The sequence below is a fragment of the Pelophylax lessonae genome, assembly GCF_965119305.1.
Source record: "Pelophylax lessonae genome assembly, chromosome: 3".
NCBI classification, from domain to species: Eukaryota; Metazoa; Chordata; class Amphibia; order Anura; family Ranidae; genus Pelophylax; species Pelophylax lessonae.
Genome location: NC_138770.1, coordinates 300,983,262 through 301,007,515, shown reverse-complemented (window position 1 = coordinate 301,007,515; position 24,254 = coordinate 300,983,262). Strand labels below are relative to the sequence as shown.

Sequence of the window (24,254 nt, the reverse complement as noted above, 5' to 3'; positions counted from 1 at the left end):
CACGTGGGGGGTGCTGCTGGCCACTGAGGGGAGGCTGAGCTGAGCACTATGACTTCACTGGGGTCTGGAGCTCCGCCTATCCTCTCCAAAGAGAGAGAGAAGCCATGTAGGGAGGTGGAGGTGGACACTGAAAAAGAAAGTCAGCTGACACCAATAGAGTGAAAGGGGAGGTGCTCTCCCCTCTGCAAGGAGACCCCATGACACAGAGGCATTCCTGGAGGCACGTGAATACTGAGGGGAAACAACTGACTAAGTGACAAATTGTTAGTAAATCTGATCCCATCCTCCACCAATTCTGCCTCTTGCTGATCCTAACCCCCACCACCGTCACATCTCATCCCCCCCCTAATTACCTCTACAACAGGCAGGAATAGGAATGAGATCTGTGGTGGTGGTGGGGGAATGGGATCATATTTCCTGCACTATTTTCTCCTTGGCAGGAAGTTCTGTTTGATGTCAGACCATGCCCCACTTACCTGAATGAGACCGAACAGGCACACGAATGCTAGGGCAACCAGGTGGTTCTTGTTCCTACAAGAATTTAAATTTGTGGTGGAACATAGTCCTGGGAAACAATATCAGAATGCTGATGCATGTTTTTCATATCTCCACACACGCTGGAGTGAGAGTAATATTTCAAGCAGCCGACCTCCTCCGCTAAAATGATTACCTGTAGGGAAAAGGAATAAGCTATTGCGCTGACTGGAACCCAACCGTCATTAAACAGGGCACATAAAAGGGCCAGGAGATTGGTAGGGAACACCAGGTAAAATAGATGCAGCTCCTCTCAAATTAGTTCTTGTGATCCTAATGCACATATAAAAAACAAACACATGAGGGCGCCTCCATTTTGGTGTAGCGATTTTATTAAGAAGTGTAAAAGACAATAAAAATGCACTCACTAGATAGAATTCGCTCAAGGTTTGTCATAGACCCATATAGACCTCCATAGCATCACCGTGAGGCTGCAGAGCTCAGCAGTCATGTGGTTTGATAAAGGGGCCCTCCTGTCTGCCCTGAAACATGTAGCCTCATCCCCTCCACTTCCTGTCATCAGCCAGCTAAGAGTGGTGCTGTTTGGACCCGCAGCCATTTTAACACTTCTGGAAGCTGCTGATGCTTATGTTCCAGCCTGAAGTCTAACCGCTGCACTTCTTTCAAGAACTCTGCCTTTTTGACTTACCAAAAAATCCCATTTCTCTGATGTTCATTGACAGACACAGCCCCCACCCCTCTGTGGAGTTATAATTCTCCTGACACTGCTTGTAACAAAACTATAGCAGAGAGAGGACTGCCCATGGGTGTAGCAGCAATTATTTTCTGCCTAGTGTCCTACTTCTGTAGGGGGCAGTATTTTTTTGGGGGGTGGGGGATTATTTGCTTGGGTATAACTTACATTTTTTGCAACTTTTTTTTTTTTTTTTTCCTTTTTTGAAAAGTGGTTGTAAAGTCAGAAGGTTTTATCTTAATGTAGTCTATGCATTAAGATAAAAAGCCTTCTGTGTGCAGCAGCCACCCTAATGCTTACCTGATCCCATCTTAATCCAGCGATGTTGCAGAAGTGTCTCAGCTGCCTAAAACTCTCCCTCCTCATTGGCTGAGGTGACAGCGAGGGGCTATTGGCTCCCGCTGCTGTCAATCAAATGCAGTGAGCCAATGAGTAGACAGAGGGGGTGGGCGGGGCGGGCCAGGTCACAGCTCCATCTCTGAATGGACACGGAGCTGCAGCTCGGCTCGGGTGCCCCCATTGCAAGCTGCTTGCTGTGGGAGCACTAAACAGGAGGGAGGGGAGTGAAGAGCCAAAGAGGGACCCAGGAAGAGTTCAAAACCACTGAACAGAGCAGGTAAGTATAACATGTATGTTATTTTTAACCCAACCAAAAAAATAAGACTTTACAATGAATTTAATTTTTGTTATCACATAGGGGACTTTTTTGTCCCCTATGTGATGATTTTTTTAATGACTGGTTCTTTTTAATGAGACATATGGGATCGAAAAGATCCCTAATGTCTCACCTTTCCTCCAGTGAATGTAATGCTGTGCAGATCGCACTGCATTAGATTCTTCCCCAGACAGACTTGCTTGGAAAAGTGACACAAAGGACCCGAAAGTGATGTTTTACATGTCGCTTCGGGACCAGCAAGTGAAAGGGGAGGAGCTCGGATGCATGTCCACTCAGCTCTCTCCCCTCTCCCTAGCCATGCTGGTCCCGGTCGGTGGACCCCCCGCAGAGATACAACGAAGAGCTGATTGAGATAATAAAAGTTAGATTGTGACCCGTAAATATTTTATTTAATTGACTACTTGTAATTTGCAGTAGGGATGGATATAATTTTCCACTATCTGGTAAATAGAGAACAGGACTCCCATCTTACTTTAAACTCGGAAAAGGATGGAAACTCTCTAAATTGTAAAAGTTGAAGAGTGAATGATCAGTGTCCATCACTCATGGTATTATCAGAATATAAGGGGATATTTTCCCCTAAGGAGTTAACTTAGAAACTCTTGATCTGGTGGGAGTCTCAAACTAGGATAACTACTGCTCCTAGGCAAAGGCGAAAAAGGAAAGGATAATAGGGCAATCCTTTTCTGGTTCCCATTTGAATTTCACAAGGTTCAGACATTTTATCACTCTTCTGCTCATTCAGGCCTTCTCTAGCAGACCACCGCACGATAGGCATTTTTTGTTACAATTGATAAAAAAACACTACTGGCAAGGTTGCATTTCACTTTTTCTCAGGCCATGGAATTCCCTTTTGACCAACTGCCCATGCATACATTGCACACATTGGCAGATTTGTGCTGGCAAGGCAACCAGTCTGAGCATCTTAAGGGTATTTAGGCACCGCAGAGCTAATGAATATGCAAAGGTGTGTACAAGCCAACATCAAGTAGCCTTGGTGTCACCGAAATGTAACAGGTTGCTATGGCTAATTACGGATCACACTGTTTTTGGGGTATTTTTCTGAAGAAAAAAAAAAAAGAGAACATCCCCCTTATAGCACAGATGCCCATCACAGCCCAAAGGGAACTAAGTGTTTGTGTAATTCTTTTTTTAAAGCTCACTCATAGTTTCCAGATCATGCATGCATAAGTGTAGGTAGTTTAACAGTGGGTAACACTATATTACTATTTACAGTGCCTTGAAAAAGTATTCACCCCCCTTGGAATTTTATGTGTTTTGTTGCCTCACAACCTGCAATTAACATGGATTGTTTGAGGATTTGCATCATTTAATTTACAGAACATGTATATTAAAAAAGAATAGCGCGCAAATGCAAAAGAAATTACTACCAAATCTGAAGAGAGTCCATAAATAAAAATGGGGGTTTGGTCCCACCATATGGCCATATCGTGCTCAAGCCCACTACTGCGTCAAAGTACCCCATTATCAGTGGGTCCTACACTATCCATGAAAAAGAGATGAATCCAGCCTTTCTAACCCTTGGAGATAATACTCCTTGCTGGGAAAGATGTGCAAATGCACTACAGGGGACTCCTCCTATATCCACTTGATGGTGGACACTGATTGAGTACAATACAAGAAAAAAAGAGGGAAAAAAAATGGACTTTAAAGGCACCGTAATAAAAAACAATACTTTATTGTTGATGAGTGTAAAACCACAAAAATGTGCATCGACCGACCAAAAAGGGGCGGAGACAATTGATCAAGAAATACAAGTGGTCCGGTATATAGAAACCTCGCCACTACGGACATACAATACAACATAAAGTACAAAATTAACATGAGGTATCAATAACCAAGAACTGAGAACGCTATACGCTGCAGACAACCAGCACCAAAGGTGCAGGCAACGCAGAGCGCTCTACAAAGTACAGATACACCTTCCACAGGGAAATATACTGATATATCCAATTGCTCTACATGTTTCGCCTGGTGTTCAGACTTCTTCCGGAGCTGTTTGGAATACAGATTCCATAAGAAGATGTTGCTGGGGCCAAACCAAGGGCACCAGAGGGATAGCACAACATAAAAATATTTAGTAATCACGAGGGGTGACCTGCTGAGGCAACTGGAGGAGCACGCACTGCTTATGGCCGATTAAGAGAGTATCAAGTGGTCAAAGTAGAAAAATCACAATGAGATACATGCCTGTTTCATAGATAGCCAGACAAAGGGCACAGGAGTAAATAGTAAGCAGTTCCTCCAGTAGAGGGCAGCGTGCAGCGCCTCCTCCAAGTGTTCCTCAAGACCGCAGATCCGTACCCCCCGGATGGGGAATGACCACCATGGTCATTCACCTTTTTGGTCGGTCGACGCACATTTTTGTGGTTTTACACTCATCAACAATAAAGTATTGTTTTTTATTACGGTGCCTTTAAAGTCCAGTTTTTTTTCCCTCTTTTTTTTTTCTTGTATTGATTAACATTTAGGACGTGGCACATGGTCCTCTATGATACTGCGCCCTTGGTTTCTGCTGCACCAGGGTTGGCGTAGTTACCCTATTTAATTGAACTGATTGAGTACAGGTGTGTGTGGGGGGTGGGGAGGGCTGCTCAACCTCGATAGTCTGGTCAGACCGAATACATAATAAACAGGCAAAAAATTTGGGGGAGCATACCCATGTATTTCCAAAGCTGCTGCAGCTATGAACCAAAAGACATGTATATTAAAAAAGAATAGCGCGCAAATGCAAAAGAAATTACTACCAAATCTGAAGAGGGTCCATAAATAAAAATGGGGGTTTGGTCCCACCATATGGCCATATCGTGCTCAAGCCCACTACTGCGTCAAAGTACCCCATTATCAGTGGGTCCTACACTATCCATGAAAAAGAGATGAATCCAGCCTCTCTTACCCTTGGAGATAATACTCCTTGCTGGGAAAGATGTGCAAATGCACTACAGGGGACTCCTCCTATATCCACTTGATGGTGGACACTGATTGAGTACAGGTGTGTGTGCTTTTGCATTTGCGCGCTATTCTTTTTTAATATACATGTCTTTTGGTTCATAGCTGCAGCAGCTTTAGAAATACATGGGTATGCTCCCCCAAATTTTTTGCCTGTTTATTATGTATTCGGTCTGACCAGACCACCGAGGTTGAGCAACCCTCCCCACCCCCCACACACACCTGTACTCAATCAGTGTCCACCATCAAGTGGATATAGGAGGAGTCCCCTGTAGTGCATTTGCACATCTTTCCCAGCAAGGAGTATTATCTCCAAGGGTTAGAAAGGCTGGATTCATCTCTTTTTCATGGATAGTGTAGGACCCACTGATAATGGGGTACTTTGACGCAGTAGTGGGCTTGAGCACGATATGGCCATATGGTGGGACCAAATCCCCATTTTTATTTATGGATTGTCTTCAGATTTGGTAGTAATTTCTTTTGCATTTGCGCGCTATTCTTTTTTAATTTACAGAACATGACCACAACTTTGAAGATGTTTTTTTTTTTTTTTTTTTTATTGTGAAGCAAACAACAAATAGGACAAAATAACAGAAAAAGTCAATGGGCATAACTATTCACCCCCCTAAAGTCAATACTTCCTAGAGCCACCTTTTGCGGCAATCACAGCTCCAAGTCTCTATGAGCTTGCCACATCTTACCCCTGGGATTTTGCCCATTTCTCCTTGCAAAACTGCTCCAGCTCCTTCAAGTTGGATGGTTTGCACTTGTGAACAGCAATCTTTGTCTGACCACAGATTTTCTATTGGATTGAGGTCCGGGCTTTGATTAGGCCATTGCAACGCATTTACATGTTTCCCTTTAAACCACTCAGGTGTTGCTTTAGCAGTGTGTTTGGGGTCATTGTCCTGCTGGAAGGTGAACCTTTGTCTAGCCTCAAATCACACACAGAGTGGTACAGGTTTTGCTCAAGAATATCTCTGTATTTAGCACCATCCATCTTTCCCTCAACTCAGACCAGTTTCCCAGTCCCGGCTGCTGAAAAACATCCCACAGCATGATGCTGCCACCACCATGTTTCACTGTGGGGATGGTGTTCTTTGGGTGATGTGATGTGTTGGGTTTACGACAGACATAGCGTCGTCTTTGATGGCCGAAAAGTTCAATTTTAGTCTCATCAGACCAGAGCACCTTCCTCCAAACATTTTGGGAGTCTCCCACATGCCTTTTCGCAAACTCAAAACGTGCCATTTTGTTTTTTTCTGAAAGTAATGGCTTTCTTCTGCCACTCTGCCATAAAGCCCAACTCTATGGAGCATACGACTTATTGTCTCCTTATGTACAGATACTCTAGTCTCTGCTGTGGAACTCTGCAGCTCCTCCAGGGTTACCTTAGGTCTCTGTGCTGCCTCTCTGATTAATGCCCTCCTTGCCTGGTTCGTGAGTTTTGGTGGACGGCCGTCTCTTGGCAGGTTTGCTGTTGTTCTTTCCATTTAGTTATGATAGATTTGCTGGTGCTCCTGGGGATCATCAAAGATTTGGATATTTATTTTATAACCTAACCCTGACTTCTCAACAACATTGTCCCTTACTTGTTTGGTCTTCATGGCAGTGTTTGTTTAGTGATGCTTATTGCTTAGGTGTTGCAGCCTCTGGGGCCTTTTAAAAAAGGTGTATATGTAATGACAGATCATGTGACACTTAAGCCCCGTACACACGTACGGATCGTCGTCATACAAACGTCGGCGGACGAAAGATCTGCCGATTGTACGCGTGTTAGTATGGTGCCTCCGACAGATGTCTGCACACAATCCGCGGACAAGAGTCTTTCTTGCAAACATGAAAATTTTTGTCTGCGGACACCAGAACGGACGATTGTTCGCCTGTCAGTACAGAAATCAGCCGACAGACCGCAGATTTGCAAGACTGGGCATGCTCAGAAAATAAAAAAACACAGGGAAAGTTAACCATTACATGACATCACTTCTGCAGTCAGCTGAAGTCTGCGGACAAAATTCTTGTGCTGTCTTTGCACTTTTCAACAGACACCGACATCCCGGGGAGAAAAGAGAACATTTGTATGACGACGATCCGTACGTGTGTACGGGGCTTTAGATTGCACACAGGTGGACATCATTTCACTAATTATGTGACTTCTGAAGGTAATTGGTTGCACCAGAGCTTTTTATGGGCTTCAAACCAAAGGGGGTGAATACACATGCACATGCCAATTTTCTGTTTTCTATTTCTAAAAAATAGTTTTATGTATATATTTTTCTCATTTCACTTTACCAAGCTAGGCTATTATTTTCTCCTCCATCACATAAAATTCAGACTTACAAAACATTGAACTTAAGGATGTAATATAGCAAAATAGGTAAAAAGTCAAGGGGGTGAATACTTTTTCAAGGCGCTGCATCTGTGTATCATGCTGGGTTTGTCACTCTGCTTCTGAAAATGACACACCGATTTCAAAGTATGATTGATATAATACAGATAAATATAGAATGTGGGCAATAGAAATAAGTCCTTAACTATATCAACAAACAGCAGAAGTGCAATGTAATAGGTGGGTTCTGTGTGGCGCAGTACATTGGCATCAGATCTGTGTAAAATTTGGTAAGCAATGTATTTGGTAAGTATGTATCCTGGGCGACCCTCCCCTAGATATATGGGCAAATACAGTCTCTTAAAAATGATCTCCTTCTCTAAACTTTTGTATATATTTTCACCAATACCCATTGTCTGCTAACCATGCACTTTATCAGAACTATTAACGCCATCTCCTTTCTGTGGAATGGGCAAACAACCTGGGTCTCATTGGAGATTTGCATTTCCAAATTCTTTGAATCTATTATTTACTAACACAGCTGGTTAAAATATAAGACTGGTTGTTCCCTAAAAAGGACAATGCCTGCATGCCTTTGGAAATAGCCTTTTTCTCCCACAAAATAGGGTTTGTTGTTAAATAAATGTATCCTTTCTTGCACAATCAAAATGTTTCCCGAGGTTATCTGGTCTCACATGCCCAATAACCTATAATGGTTTAATCATACCTTTCTCTGAATTTGCCTTTGTTTCCAGTGCCACATTTTAGTGTTCAATGGGTGCTAGGTATGTCTCTCACCTGTATGTTATTCAAACTAGAAGACTTTCCAGTAATTCCAAGAGGAATATTGTATCTCATCTACCCTCCACTTTTAGCTATTTACTATTACAGCATTCACCCGAAGCACAACTAAGGGTGACCAATCAATCACACCCCTCAGTCACGCCCCTAGAGTTCTATGATTAAGCCCAATGTGGGTGAAACGTGTTAAAGGGGCGTAACTGATGGGCTGGGATTTGGGCCGAAGCCAGTTTTTTCAAGTCGTCTGCCAGGACAGCCCATAAGACCTAGGGCTCCTCTTACCAGGACAGGAACACATTAACCCCACCAGATAAAAGGCAGTCCTCTAGGCCTCCTCTTCAGTATTAGTTTTTCCTCCGGACTGGAGGTTAACATGTTCCTTGAACCTGGTTCTTTGGGTCTCATGGTCTGTCCTATGGAGACTTGGTAGAGAATAATCTACAGCCTTTTCCTGCCCAGTGCGATAACCTCATACCTGCAGAGTTGGTGGTGGCTGCTGATCTCCTGTCCTCAGTGCCTGGGGAGGGCCAATACTGCTGATAATGTCAGGGTGAGCAGGAGGGATGGCCTCTGTCCCGCTGTGCTGGATGGTCCACATCACGGGATGGCAGCATCCCCGTCGGCAGCAGGGATGGAGGAGGGGGGAGAGTGCATTTGTCGATTCCCGGGCCTGTAAGGTGAAATGGAGGAGTTCCTAAATTCCACACTGGCGCAGAGGAAGTGGCATAGCATAATTTCCGGTCACAAAGTCATAAGCAGGCCCCAGAGAGGCTGGTTCCAGTCTCCTTAAAGGTGCGAACAGGGGCTTTTTCTCCTCCCATCATAAGCTTTGTGGGGCTTGGTGAAGGGGCACCTTTTCCCTCAGATGCACATGGTTGTGTTTGCAGAACTGGGTGGCCCGATTCTCAAACTGGGTCTTTTTGTATTCTGATTGCAGGCCAAGGCTCAGGACAAGGTCCAGGCGCAACCACCCAAGAGGAAATGTGCAGTCTGTGGGGCAAAGCTAAGCTCCCAATGGAGTAAAGTGGTTTGCCGCACATGCATAGACAGCTTAGTGAAAGATGACCCAGCTGTATCTTTTCAAAAGGTGCTCACTTTGGTTAGAGATGAGCTTTCCTCTGCCTCTAGTTCTTTCAAAACCCTGATTGACAAGATGCAGACTCCCACTCAGAGTCAGGCCTCTGGAAGGGTGGAAGTTTTTGCTGGAGCTCCGCTGCAGGATTCGGAAAGTGAGGATCCAGAAAAGAAGACTAGGTCTCCCGATTCCTCACAGGAAGAAGCAGGATCGGGGAAGAGCCTGATGATAGGGATCCATCAGGGGCTCTAGGTACAAGTTATCATTAGAAAATGTTGATGATTTGTTAAAAGCTGTCTATGTCAATCTTAAAATTGAGGAGAAGGTGCAATTGTCAAAACACGATCTTCTGTATGAAGGAATGCATAAAAAGAAAGACAGTTTTTTTCTGTGCACAGCTCCCTTCTAGATACAATCAATTACATTAGAATGGGAGAATACTGAGATGAAACCATTTTTTTCCAGCAACCTGAAAAGGAGGTTTTCCTTTTGATGAGGACATGGCACAGCCTTGAAACAAGTATCCGAAGTTGGATGCGCCTCTTTCAAAAATTTTCAAAAATATGTATCTAGCCTTTGATGACATGAGTACACTTATAGACCCTATGGATAAGAGAGGTGATATCCTTTTGCGCAGGGCCTGGGGGGCATTCATTATCGGTCTTAAACCGGCATTAGCGTCTACTTGTGTAGCCAGAAACCTTAAGTTATGGCTATTACAGATACAGACTCACCTCTCTGCCGGGACAGCAATGAATCAGATCTTTAAATCTTTCCCACTTCTTTTCTGGGCAGTAGATTTTCTGGCCGATTGCGTCAGGATGGCAGCTAGGACCTCTGCCTTGATCAATTCAGCCAGAAGAAGTCTCTGGCTCAAGACATGGTCAGGAGACTCCCCTTCTAATTTCTAAGGTCTTCCCCTAACAGGCGACCATTTCTTTGGCCCAGACTCCCTGAAAATGTTTTCAAAGGCAGGGGGGCAGACAGCAGAGTCCGCAAGAGGAGACCAGACCCAAGAAGCATTGGACAGGCCACAAAGGCAGAGGTATAGGGGGGGTCTTGTTAAACCCTCCTCAACAGCCCGCTAAACTACAATGACCCCTGTTGCAGAGTGGGAGCAAGATTGAGGGCCTTCCTCCCACAGTGGACGGCAATCACTTCAAGCTCTTTCATTTTTGGATCCGGTGACCAGGAAGCACAGACTGGAATTTGATTCATTCCCAGCCGCCAGAGAGATTGTTAGTCACCAGCCTGCCCAGAGATCGAGTAAAAGCAACTGCCTTGGGTCTCCAGTTAGCAGACTTGATAGATCAAAACATTCTTATCCCGGTTCCAAGGGCAGATCAGGGCAGGGGTTTTTACTCCCATATCTTTGGGATAAAAAAGTCCTCGGGGGAATATTGCTGGATATTTAAACTTCGTTCTCTAAATCACTCGATCAAATATAAACACTTTTCCATGGAATCAGTATTTTCCATAAGAAATATGCTTTACTTGGGGTGCTTTATGGCAACGCTGGACTTAAAGAATGCCTACTCACACATTCTTATTTACTCAGCATACTAAAGTTTTTTACGACTACCAGTAAAATTGGGATCGGAGATCTGTCATTTTTAGTTCCAAGCGCTGCCCTTCGGGTTGTCATTGGCCCCACGCTTCGTTTCAAAGGTCCTGGCAGGCATTTGCCCCATTAGGACAAAAATGTATCATGATCATCCCCTACCTGGATGACCTCCTAGTAGAAGAGGATCAGAAACTAGAGAAGGATCTCCAGACGGTTCAGGAGTTCCTCCAGTCGCTAGGCTGGAAAATCAACAAAGATACGTTTTCTCTGAATCCTTCTCAAAGAGTGACATATATTGGGTATGAGATTTCCTCACTGGATTAAAAAAATTTTCTTCCAGGGGAAAAAGTTTTAAAAACAACTCAGATGATGGCATCTTTGCAAACCAACCAGTGGGTCTTTCTCAGAGATGTCTCAAGAGCCGTAGGCCTTATGATCTCTTGCTTTCTGGCTATGCCTTGGGTGAGGTTCAGCCAACGTCCTCTTCAGTTGTTCCTTCTAAGGAACTGGGACGGTCTACAAGTTCTTTAGACCTGAAGGTAAAAATACCCTCCAAAGTAAAGCGAATTCTGTGGTCGTGGATGTCGCTACTTCACCTGAACAAAGGACTGGAATGGGTCATTCCAGTATCTCAGAGAATAATGACAGATGCAAACTAGATAGCGAGCGAGATAGCGTAGGGAAAATGGTCCCCAGTGGAAGCAAGAGCATCATAATATCAAAGGGAGCTTCTGGCAGTGCAAAGGGCCTTAGAGGTTTTTCATGCAGAGGTCAGTGGTCACCATCTGCAGATTTAATCTGAGAACAATGCAACAAGAGCGTACCTCAACAAACAGGGGGGGTAGGAGAAGTCATACTTTGCAATTCACAGCCCAAAATATTTTATCTTGGGCCGAAGGGAATCTGGCCTCCATTTCAGCACTTCACCTAAAAGGGACTCAAAGTATTGTGCGAGATTACCTCAGCCACTATCAGGTGTGTCAGGGCAATTGGTACCTCAACCCTGAAATTTTTGCAGAGATTGCCAGCAGGTGGGTTTTCCCAGAGGTGGACTTTTTTGCAACCCAAATAAACACCAAAACAGTTTCTTTTTCCTGAAACCAAGGGATCAGTCTCTGGGGATCAACGCTTTTGCGAATCCCTGGTCATTTTGCCCCTGCTACGCCTTCCCTCCTATCAGGCGAATCTTGGAAGTACTCCGAAAGTTTCTTCTGGAAAGAACCAGCCTCCTTTTGGCCAAAAAGGCTGTGGTTTTCAGTCCTGCAGGCCCTGGTCTCAAAAACTCCAGTGACTCTCTCCCTATGAGATAGGACCTGTTGTCTCAGACTCTGGTAGCTCATCCTCAGGTGCCATCATTAAACTTAACAGCTTGGTATCTGAAGAGCAGATGCTAAGCTCCCAGGGGTTCTCAGACAGAGTTGTCAAGACCCTAGTTAATTGCCAGAAGCCTGTTACAAGAGCTATATACTCCCAAGATTTGGAAGAAATTTAACTCGTGACGTTCCGTCTATTCTGGAATTTTTTCACAAGGGTGCCGACAAGGTATATCCCTTTAGTACTCGAAAGAATCAGGCTGCGGCCATTAGTGTTTTCCTCCAGTATTCCCTTTTGGAAAATCCTGTCATAACGAGGTTATTTAAGGCAATCGCCAGGTCAAAACTAATGGTTGGTTGTCAGAGCATGTCCTACTTGGGACCTGTCTCTAGTCCTTCAAGCTTTAGTGATTGTTACCTTTCAGCCCCTGAGGGATTTGTCAGTGAAATTGCTCACACTAAAAATGACATTCCTGGTTGCAGTTGCCTCACCTCACAGGGTCAGCAAAAATTTTCCTAAAAATGAGAAAGTGAGGGATTTTAGTTTTTTGGATGTCAGAAGGGTTCTTCTTGCCTTCCTAGAGGTTACCAAAAACTTTAGGAAATAGAATGCCTTATTTGTACTTTTTCAAGGACACACAAGGGTAATGGGACCTTTTAAGGCCACCATAGCCAGGTGGATAAAGCAGACAAGTGCTTAAGCCTATAGAGTTCTGAATGTTTCTCTGCCATTTGTCAATGTGCATTCAACAAGAGCCTTGTCCGCATCCTGGGCTGAAAGGGCTGGAGCCTCACCGGACAAATATATAAGGCGGCCACCTGGTCTAATTTTTCGACTTTTGTTAAACATTATTGCCTGGATCTCCTCTCTTCTCAGGGGCAGGCGTTTGGTTGAAAGGTCCTCCAGGCAGTGATCCCTCCTTGAGCTGGTAAGTACTGGCTCATCGCCTCATGGGCTGTTCTGGAAGACGACTTGAGGAAATCTGAGTTGGACTCACTGTTAACTCCTTTTCTGAGAATATTCCAGGACAGCCAGATTCCCACCTGGTGATGTCTTGTATTATGCATACGTTTTGCAAGGACGTCCTACAGTTCTCGAGAAATACTGAAGGGGAGACCTAGAGGACAGCCTTTTATCTGGTGGGGTTAACATGTTTCCTGTCCAGGTAAGAGGAGCCCTAGGTCTCATGGACTGTCTTGGAAGACTTTCAGAAAAGGAGTTAACGGCAAGTCTAACTCCAATTTTCATTCACTCTACATTGGAGTTGAAGAAGACAGTGTTTATCGGAACCTGCATGCTATGTTATATTTTGAAGTGAGATGTGCTCTATTTCTGCTAGTACCTGAGTACAGACCATAAATTTGGGAGACTGACATTGCAAGCTTGGACCAACGCTGATCTGTTATGGTATTTAGGGTTGACTAATATCAAACTTGCCGCAACCAGTCTAGAAAAGCTTCTTTCTCCTTCTGGCAGAACTAAATTAATTTCAAATCATTGTGATATCCTGCAGTACTAAATGAATTTCAAATTATTGTAATATGCTGCACCAAATACTTTAAGTATAACAAGACAAAGGAAAGATGGAGAACCATCTTCCTGCAAAATGATCAGTGTAAATGTTCTGAATTTGAGGAGACACTATGGGATTTATTTACTAAATCCCCGTACACACGTACCGATTGTCGGCCGTAAATATTCGGCCGCCGACCGATCGGCCGATTGTAGGCTTGTTAGTATGATGCTTCCGACAGCGCATTTTCGGCCGAACAGAATCTGTCGTGCAGACTTTAAAATATTTGTTGGCCGTCACCAGAACGGCCGATTGTTCGCCAGTCAGTACAGATTTTGGTCGACAGACAGCAGATTAGCAAGACTGGGCATGCTCAGAGAAGAAAAAACACACGGAAAGTTAACCATCACATGACATCACTTCTGCAGTCGGCTGTTGTTGGCCAACAAAATTCGTGTGCAGTCTTTTGCAGTTTTCAACAGACAGGACAGCCCTGGACAAAAGACGGCCGATCATTCGGCCGACGATCAGTACGTGTATATGGGGCTTAAAGGTAGAGAGGGCAAAATCAGTCACACTTCTGCAGAGAAGCCAATCACCATCTAACCTCAGCTTGTTTATTTAAGCTTTGGCAATAAAACCTGGAAGCTGATAGGTTTCTCTGCAGATGTGTGTCTGGTTTTGCACTCTATAGCTTTAGTAAATAAACCCCTATCAGTCAAAGCTTTAGAAACCCCACTTTTCCAGTTTTTATTGAAAAGTTAAATTGAAGTTTAATGTCTCAGTGTACTCTAAAAATAAAGCATAGAAAAAATAGATAATTGGACATAAAAAAGAAATAATGTTATTATTTTCTTTATCAAAATGTAATCTAAATTTTTGACCCCCCCCCAAAGTAGCCACCTTTTGCAGATAGGATAGTCCAGCAGATTAGTGGCATTCTTTCTACAAAGAAAATCAAATATTTTTCGGAAAGTTACAGAAGTTCCCACAGATGTGTTGCACTTGTAGGTTCCTTTGCTTTAACCTTTCTGTCAAGTTCATCTCATACCAGCTCGATGATGTTTAAGTCTGGAGATTATGCTGGCCATTTCATGATTTCAAGCCTACCATCTTGTTCTTTCCTTCTAAAATGGTTCTCACACAGTCTGGAGGTATATTTTGGGTTATTATTTTGCTGTGGATGAACCCCTGACCACCTAGCCATATTTCAGAGAGTATTGTATGGTGCTGCAAAATGCGGTGGTAATTGTTTTTGTTTAGGGTGCCACTCACTCTGTGTAAATTGCCGAATCTGGTTTCAAAAAGCCCCAGACCATCACACTTCCTTCACCATGTTTGACAGTCGGTGTCAAACACTAAGAAACCATCCTTTCACCTACTTGATGGCGTTCAAAAACCCTACTTGATAAACCGAAGATCTCAAATTTTTATTCTTGCGTTCATGAAACCACCTTACAATCTTCAGTAGTCCAGTGGCGGTTCTTCATGGCCCAGACAAGCCTATTTTTCTTATTTTGCCAATTTAGCAATGGCTTTCTTATAGCCACTTGACCTGTCAAACCTGCAGCTCAAAGTCTTCTCTTCACAGTTGCAACTGAGTTAGACTTGCTTACTTCAATCAGTGTTAAGCTGTGCTTAAGCTGTTGTCCTGTGAGCCACTTGTCATGCAAGCTGTTGACTCTCAGAAACTTGTCTTCTGGTTCTGTTGTGGCTTTGGCTCTGCCAGACCTCTGTTTTCCTCCTGGACTTCACCTTACTCCCTAGCAGAATGGCTTTCTTTACTACTAATGTACCTCTTTTCAAACTATCTTACGAACTTAAAGGCAATACGACACAGATCTAGGGCTTTTGCATCTCCTTGCCCTACATGGTTCTCCACTACATGCTGGTGACTTGTACATGTAAATGCTTGTTTTTTTTTTGTAATAAAACCCTTTTGATTACTGTTGCCATCTGATGTCCATTTGTCTGTAACTATTGTTTCCCCCTTGTGGTGTTTTTATTGCAAAATGTTATTACAAATTACCTTTAAATGTATTACTAGTGTCCTGCATCATTGTCAAGAACACATCTTTTGTATCTCCTCAGGTTTTAACCATGGCACAGGCTCCTGCAGGTGATGAATTTCGGCCAGTGGAATTGGGAAAGCAAGAGCCTTCTGCCCCTTATGTCACTCAGGACGCAGGGAGAAAACCGGGGCAAGCGGAAAAAGAGCAGCCACAAAATGCAGACGCTAATCAATCCAACAAACAGTATCTTCTGAGAAAGTTCTTTGTTGCCCGGGTAAAATAAACTTTCAAATAATGCACTATGTATGTATGTTTGGAAAAGGGGTGGGAGTAGACAGGCATTAGATGTAACATGTGGCCTACAAGAATGTAGATAATTAAAATTGGGATATCATCATATAGCCCTTGTAATTACTTTGTGACCGTTCACATTCCAATATCCATTTTACAGTTTTAACTATGATGGCGTAAAATATAGAATAGGCCACATAGACTGAAACTATGTATGGCCAAAGCTTTTTTGCTCACAATTCTCTTCTGGTCCACAGGTCTGCACTTGTACTCTACCATGACCCAGTATCATGGCTAAAGCCCACTGTCACCTGACTTCACAGAGCTTCTCCAGGCTCTGGAAGGATTCCGGCCAATAATTAGTTTTGCACCCCTGGGACCCAGAATCAGCTGAAAGCAGGCTAAAGAATCCTGACAGTAATGTCGCAGAGATCTTGAGCCAGCCATTCCCGTCCCCTTCCCAGCCTGGTACTCCAGTGCATGCTGTATTGGAAGAACAAAGAGCTGTAACTGACAGTCACTGCTCTTAGCTCTGAGTTGACCAAGAAATAAGTGATCAGTGGCTATGTAATCACTCAGTTCTCAGTGTTGGAGCCAGTGGGAGATAGCTGCAGCAACGGTATGAGAGGTGAGTATGTACAGTGGGTACGGAAAGTATTCAGACCCCCTTAAATTTTTCACTCTTTGTTATATTGCAGCCATTTGCTAAAATCATTTAAGTTCATTCTTCTTCCTCATGAATGTACACATAGCACCCCATACTGACAGAAAAACACAGAATTGTTGACATTGTTGCAGATTTATTAAAAAGAAAAACTGAAATATCACATGGTCCTAAGTATTCAGACCCTTTGCTGTGACACTCATATATTTAACTCAGGTGCTTTCCATTTCTTCTGATCATCCTTGAGATGGTTCTACACCTTCATTTGAGTCCAGCTGTGTTTGATTATACTGATTGGACTTGATTAGGAAAGCCACACACCTGTCTATATAAGACCTTCCAGATCACAATGCATGTCAGAGCAAATGAGAATCATGAGGTCAAAGGAACTGCCTGAAGAGCTCAGAGACAGAATTGTGGCAAGGCACAGATCTGGCCAAGGTTACAAAAAGATTTCTGCTGCACTTAAGGTTCCTAAGAGCACAGTGGCCTCCATAATCCTCAAATGAAAGACGTTTGGGACGACCGGAACCCTTCCTAGAGCTGGCCGTCCGGCCAAACTGAGCTATCGGGGGAGAAGAGCCTTGGTGAGAGAGGTAAAGAAGAACCCAAAGATCACTGTGGCTGAGCTCCAGAGATGCAGTCAGGAGATGGGAGAAAGTTGTAGAAAGTCAACCATCACTGCAGCCCTCCACCAGTCGGGGCTTTATGGCAGAGTGGCCCGACGGAAGCCTCTCCTCAGTGTAAGACACATGAAAGCCTGCATGGAGTTTGCTAAAAAACACCTGAAGGACTCCAAGATGGTGAGAAATAAGATTCTCTGGTCTGATGAGACCAAAATAGAACTTTTTGGCCTTAATTCTAAGCGGTATGTGTGGAGAAAACCAGGCACTGCTCATCACCTGTCCAATACAGTCCCAACAGTGAAGCATGGTGGTGGCAGCATCATGCTGTGGGGGTGTTTTTCAGCTGCAGGGACAGGACGACTGGTTGCAACCAAGGGAAAGATGAATGCGGCCAAGTACAGGGATATCCTGGACAAAAACCTTCTCCAGAGTGCTCTGGACCTCAGACTGGGCCGAAGGTTTACCTTCCAACAAGACAATGACCCTAAGCACACAGCTAAAATAACGAAGGAGTGGCTTCACAACAACTCCGTGACTGTTCTTGAATGGCCCAGCCAGAGCCCTGACTTAAACCCAATTGAGCATCTCTGGAGAGACCTAAAAATGGCTGTCCACCAACGTTTACCATCCAACCTGACAGAACTGGAGAAGATCTGCAAGGAGGAATGGCAGAGGATCCCCAAATCCAGGTGTGAAAGACTTGTTGCATCTTTCCCAAAAAGACTCCTGGCTGTATTAGATCAAAAGGGGGCTTCTACTAAATACTGAGCAAAGGGTCTGAATACTTAGGACCATGTGATATTTCAGTTTTTCTTTTTTAATAAATCTGCAACAATGTCAACAATTCTGTGTTTTTCTGTCAGTATGGGGTGCTATGTGTACATTCATGAGGAAGAAGAATGAACTTAAATGATTTTAGCAAATGGCTGCAATATAACAGAGTGAAAAATTTAAGGGGGTCTGAATACTTTCCGTACCCACTGTATGTTTATTTTTTTAGGATCCCACTCTTCTCATTTAAAGAAGAATTCCAAACATGGTACATTTTTAGTTACATTGGTTCAGCTTTGAGCAAAGTAACTTTGTATACACCATACCTGGTGGATGCCCTCGTAAGTTTGAAATCAATTCAGTGATCTCCACTTGTGTTTGGGTCCCATGCTGAGCTGCTGGCCTGATGCATTGTGAACACAGGAGGTTGGCCACTCGGCACAGGTTCTAGTCAGTCATTCTGAATTAATTCAAATTGTTCTCTGATTAGATGAGGCGGAGCAGTGACATCATGCTTTTCACCTCATCCAGTCAGAGAACACTTTGCATCAATTTAGAAAATGCAAAGCATTCTCTGCATGGCGTTTTTGCCGAGTGGGTGAATTCCTGTATTCACAATGCATCAGCACCCCAAAGTAGCTCCAAAATGTTTTTGGTCTTGGAGCGTTAGGTTGTTTTTCAATGTGTGTTTGGTTCATTTTAACGTGTTTTGTCATGCCACAAACACACAAAAAAATGTGGGTCTGCTACCAACACTTAGGGGGCCATTAATAATTAATGCGAGACCCATTAATGCAGCAAGTTTCCGAAACATGAGGCAATATGAACATTTTTGATGTTTTGTTATGCACAGGCGTGAATGCATCCTTAAAAGAGAAGTTGTTTTTTTGTTCATATACATACTTACCCAGGTGGATGAAGCATCAGTCCGATGCTGCATCTTTCCCCCGGCGCCTCTGCACTGAGAACCGAGTGTCAGTCACCAGCTCTCCTCTCTGGCCTCTGCTGGCTCACCGGAGCACTGGGCTGTGGAGGGGCGTGGAGCTTCCGGGCTCAGGCTCTCAGCAGGGGGGGGGCTTTCCTGAAACATCAGGGTTCCAAATATACCCCTGATGTGTCATTTTTGAGTGAGCGAGAAGGGGACTGAGGATATCCATTTCTAAGCCCCTTTCTCTACAGGCACAGCTGCACTAGAATGAACAGAAAGTGCACTGTACAGAGGCTCCTGTTCATTCACAAACTGAAGCATCACTCATTGTTTTCGTTAAGGAAAGGACGGGTGAGTAATTATGTGATATTTATTGTCCCATCCCCATATCATGAAACCTCTCCATGTGTGGAAGGAAGAAGAGGAAAACCAGCTGTGCTATAGGGGTGGGGGCATGCAAGGGGAAGAGGATAGTTCACAGGAAGGGTGATCGTTGTGGCGGTGGGGCTAGTTTCTTGAACTGATCCTCTGTATGGATCTATCTGCAGCAGTTAAAGGCCGGGTGGAGGGAGAGAAGTAGGAGCTGGCTTTCAGCTGCTTTACGGAGTTCCATACAGGGGAACAGTAACTGCCCCCTGCCCACATCCAATTCCCTCTGTTGCCCAGGCCCCGTACAGGCGGACCGATGGTACCCCCTTTTTCGGAGGCCCTGGTGCTAAGTATAACTAAAGACCAAACTTATAATGTTCGGGTGTTGGAACCCCTGTTAGGTTTTCATTGCTGTCTGTGCACCAGCTATTCTCTCTTGTGTGATCAGCTTTACATAATGTAAACAAAACAAAATATTAGCTATTTCTCATATTTAAATGGCGACAGCATATTTTACTGCACTGTACACAATCAATTTTTTCCCTGAATAAGGGAAGCTGACCATCTAAGCTCCCTGGCAAATTCATGCAAGCTCTCAGCACACATTCTAAGGCTAGTAAGTACAATAACTTAGAGTTGTGTTTTTTAGAATAAATATGACCAGCAGGGCTGCATTGATTTTATTTATGCAACTATCAATTACTTTGTGGTGCCTTCTTTATTACAAAGATGCAAAGTGAAATGGTTATCTGCACTGCATGCATGTGGGAGAAATGATTGAAGACAATATGGGAAAAGTTATTGCAAACAAATAGATGAACATTGGACAGCACAATGTAAATGTGTATATCAGGCATGTCCAACCTGTGGCCCGGGGGCCGCATGTGGCCCAGAATCGCAGGCAGTGCGGGCCACTGCCCCCTGATGATTTTTTTTTGCTGGGGAGGAAGGAAGTCAAGTCAGGGGCACAGCCACAGCGGCTTCCAACTAACTGTAGGCAGAGGCTGCCTCGGAGGGGATAATCCACTAGTTGTGTTTTAATTAGTGCTGGTGGGGGGGGGGGGGGGCGCAGCAGCGCGGGAAGAGAACGGCGGCGTTTTATTACTTATATACCTTAACTATAGTATATATTTTATATGCAGCCCGAGAAAATTTCTCTACACTCAATGTGGCCCAAAGAAGCCAAAAGGTTGGACACCCATGGCGTATATCCTCCCTATAATTAGCTTCTAAGGGTCCATGTACACAGGACGCTGGAAATGGCCGTTTAGGAGCAGTTGGGCGTTTTTTTCAGAAGCCCCTGAACCCATCTACATTTTATCTTATCTGTCCATGTACACCAGGTCGTTTACAGTCATTTGCAGGCAGTTGCGTTCAGGGACTTTTTTTAGAACGCAATTATTTGCGTTCGAACGTGTGTTTCCCGGCGTTTCAAACGCACAAATGCGTCCGAACGCGATGACCCGCATTTAGCGTTCGCGTTTTCCATTTTATAGGGGAATAATTTTTTTGACCTCTAGGAACGGTTCTAAACGCAAACGCCACTAAACGCCCGCTAAACGCGGGTACAAACGCAGTCTAGCAATGGTTTCTGGCACATTTGTGTTCCCTAGAATCTCCAAAGATTTTGTTGGATGCCTTTGTTTGAATAAGGCTTGGCCTGTGAACACATAAAACATACTGCCTTCTTTATGCAAATATTTAGTTAGCAATGACATTATTAACTTGTTCCTGTCTATTTCATAAGAGGTCATATCCTGCTACACTAACTATCCTTTTTTAATTATGTGTATGTAGGCAGTATGCATTTTTCTTGTATATGATATTGAATCAGACTGTTACTGACTTTGCTTACTAGCTCAGGAACCAATAATGCACAGAGCAATCTACAAGTGGTCCTAAAAGCTGAAGGTTTTTACCTTAAAGGGGTTGTAAACTCATTTTACATTTTTTTTTTTTTTTTTTTAACAACCTGAAAGAGAAACACATAATGAGCTAGTATGCATCACTTACTAGCTCATTATGAAATACTTACCTAAGAACGAGCCCCCGCCGTGCCGCCCGCTTACCTCTATGACGGGCGACATGTTCAGTCGCCCATCTTCCGGGATCGCGGCATCCGGCCATCTGATTGGCCGGAGCCGCGGTGACGTCACTCCCGCACACATGCGCGGGAGCCCATGGTCACGGCACGAGACTCTGAAGGAACGTTACCAGCGGCCGTTCCTTCAGAGCGCATGAACCAGTGACGTCACTGGCTGCATGTAAGGTAAATATCTCCTAAACGGTGCATGTTTAGGAGATATTTACAGTACCTATAGGTAAGCCTTATCATAGGCTTATTTATAGGTACAACTTGCAGAGGAGGGTTTACTTCCTCTTTAAAGCGGCAGTAAAGTCTTGTGTAATAAAAAAAGAAAAATCCCCCTGCAAGTTATTGTTATAATGTGCTAGTAAACACTGCATACTAACACATTATAAAAGACTTCCCTTAAAATGAAGCCCTCTAGTGGCGCCCTGTCACTGCTGCCGGGGCTTCCATCCTCAACTCGGTCTTCTTTCTGCGTTCACAGGCTACGGCTGTTTGAATGGCTGAGCTTCTATGATGTCACTCCCACGCATACTCAGTATGCCGTTTTTTTCAGAGCCCAGTGCACATGTTCCAGTGAAGTCATTGCCTGCAGATATAGTGAATATCTGCCAAACTGTGCACGTTTAGGAGATATCTCTAGTGCCCACAGGTAAGCTTTAGTATAAGTTTACCTGTAGGTATTAGAAATCAGGCTGTGTTTACTACCACTTTAATGCATTCTCTGCACTAAAGTGAAAAACTATCTGTGTGCAGATACCCCCCCCCCCCTTAATTTACTTACCTGAGCTCAATCTTGACCCAGGGCTGCGCATTAGAGCAGCATCTCTCTCCCTTCCCCATTGGTCTCAGAAACAGCAGCGGGAGCCATTGGCAACTATTGCTATTTGCAAAACCATTGCACAGTAACATGTTTGGTACTGTAAAAAAAAAATCAGCTTGTACAATTACTTTAGTTTCATGACTTTCTGTCACGTGACTGTTGTAAGCACACAGTGCAAAGATCAGATTTAGAGCATTTGTTTGAATTACATCATCTCTAGGGATATCACATGCCAGGTATGTCACACACCTAATGACTGCTTAAAGATTTTAATAGCTCCTGAACATGTTTGTAGAAATTAAAATTTCCAGTGTACTATGCCTTTGAAAATGATCGTTTTTGATTGATCAGTCCACTTACTGTTTTGTCCCCTGTAAATGTGTGACATTAAATATTAGGTTATAACACAATCCTGCTAATCTAGTGTTTCTCCCAGAAATAAAAAATGTTCACCTTTTCTTTTTTTCCCTAGAGTCTGAATGTACTTAGCTGCCAACATTTCTGTCTTTAGAACTTATTTTCAGGACAGCACCACAAAGATAAAAAAAATCACCAGCTGTGTGACTGAATTGCATGATTTTTTTCTGTCATATGGTTCTATTTAGCCAGAAGGGAAGTTCATAAGTATAGGGTGTTTATTATTTCAGACAGTACTTCTTCTGAGATTCAGGGGTCATTCACAACAGCAGCATTGGGCTGCACTGCTTATCGCACTACCAATGCAAAAACAATGCAATTCACCTTACGTTCATTGGATTCGGATCACACAAATGCGCTGCATCAGTGTGGGTTAAAATTAAAATTGGGCATGTTGCATTTTCCTGCAGCACAGCACCTTCCAATAAACCATAACTGCATACAGTTAAAAACATACATATGCAGTAAAACCTTGGATTGCGAGCATAATTCTTTCCGGAAACATGCTTTTAATAACAAAGCACTTGTATATCAAAGCAAATTTCCCCATAAGAAATAATGTAAACTCAGATGATTCGTTCCACAACCATTTATTCATAATTCCTTCAGTTTATAGTCCATATAAAAAGATTATAGCAATGTGATCTGTGTAACCATAAAATGTCCATCCACAAGGGAATTAGAAGCAAAATTTAGCAGAAGCTACAGAGTATAAAAGAGAAGAGAAGTGCCTCCTAAGTGTAGCAATATGATTACATTTAATGAAGGTACAATATTTAGCAACTCACATGGTTGATGATTAAAAGAGACACATCTAAGTATGCAGGCATCTGTGGTAAAGCTGTCCACATAGACCATCCTAAGCATCGCCACCTCTCACCGTTGTCAGTCTGCAATCGTGACTGGGAAGACTACCCTGCAGTAGAGCGATCTGAAAGCGAAGCTTGAAGCGCTCGTGGAGCGCAGTGTGGAAGGGATGACTTAGATGGCAGTGCAGAGGATGGTCTATGTGGACAGCTTTACCCAGGATGCCTGCATACATTGATGTGCCTGCTTTAATCATCAACCATGTGAGTTGCTAAATGTTGTACCTTCATTATAGGAGTTGTAAAGTCAGAAGATTTTTTTTTTTTTATCTTAATGCATTCTATGCATTAAGATAAAAAACCTTCTGTGTGAAGCAGCCCCCCTCAGCCCCACTAACACTTACCTGAGGTCCCTCTCTGTCCACGAGTGTCTCAGCTGTCCAGTATTCTCCCTCCTGATTGGGTGAGACACAGCAGTGGTGCCTTTTGCTGCTACTGCTGTCAATCAAAGTCCGCTAGCCAATCAGGAGAGAGAGGGTGCGGGCCAGGTTGGGGATCCATGTCTGAACGGACAGAGGGAGCAGTGACTCGTCTTAGGTGCCCCCACAGCAAGCTGCTTGCTATGGGGGCACTGAACAGGAGGCAGGGGCCAGGGGTGCAGAAAAGGGACCCAAGAAAAGGGGATCCGGACTGCTCTGTGCAAAACCACTGCACAGAGAGGTTAAGAATAACATGTTTGTTGTTTTTATAGGAAAAAAAGAAGACTTTACAATTGCTTTAAATGTAACCATATTGCTACACTTAGAGGCACCTCTCTTCTCTTTTATACTCAGTTGTGACATGACGCTACTTGTATATCAAGACATAGCTTGTTTATTAAGTCAAAATTTAAAAAAAAATGCGTTCGTCTTGCAAAACGCTCTCAAACTAAGTTACTCTCAATCCAAGGTTTTATTGTAAAGGGTGCAACGTGCGTTTATAATGCATG

At 43.7% G+C, this 24,254-nt stretch overlaps 1 protein-coding gene across 1 annotated transcript in view; it reads left to right on the top strand.

Moving 5' to 3' along the window:
- Window positions 1-24,254, top strand: part of TPRG1 (tumor protein p63 regulated 1) — a 192,184-nt gene that overhangs the window by 37,937 nt on the left and 129,993 nt on the right. The window contains exon 2 of the mRNA XM_082249330.1: window positions 15,562-15,756. Coding sequence (XP_082105456.1) covers window positions 15,571-15,756 — 186 coding nt within the window. The 5' untranslated portion in view covers window positions 15,562-15,570. The remainder of the gene's footprint in view (window positions 1-15,561; window positions 15,757-24,254) is intronic.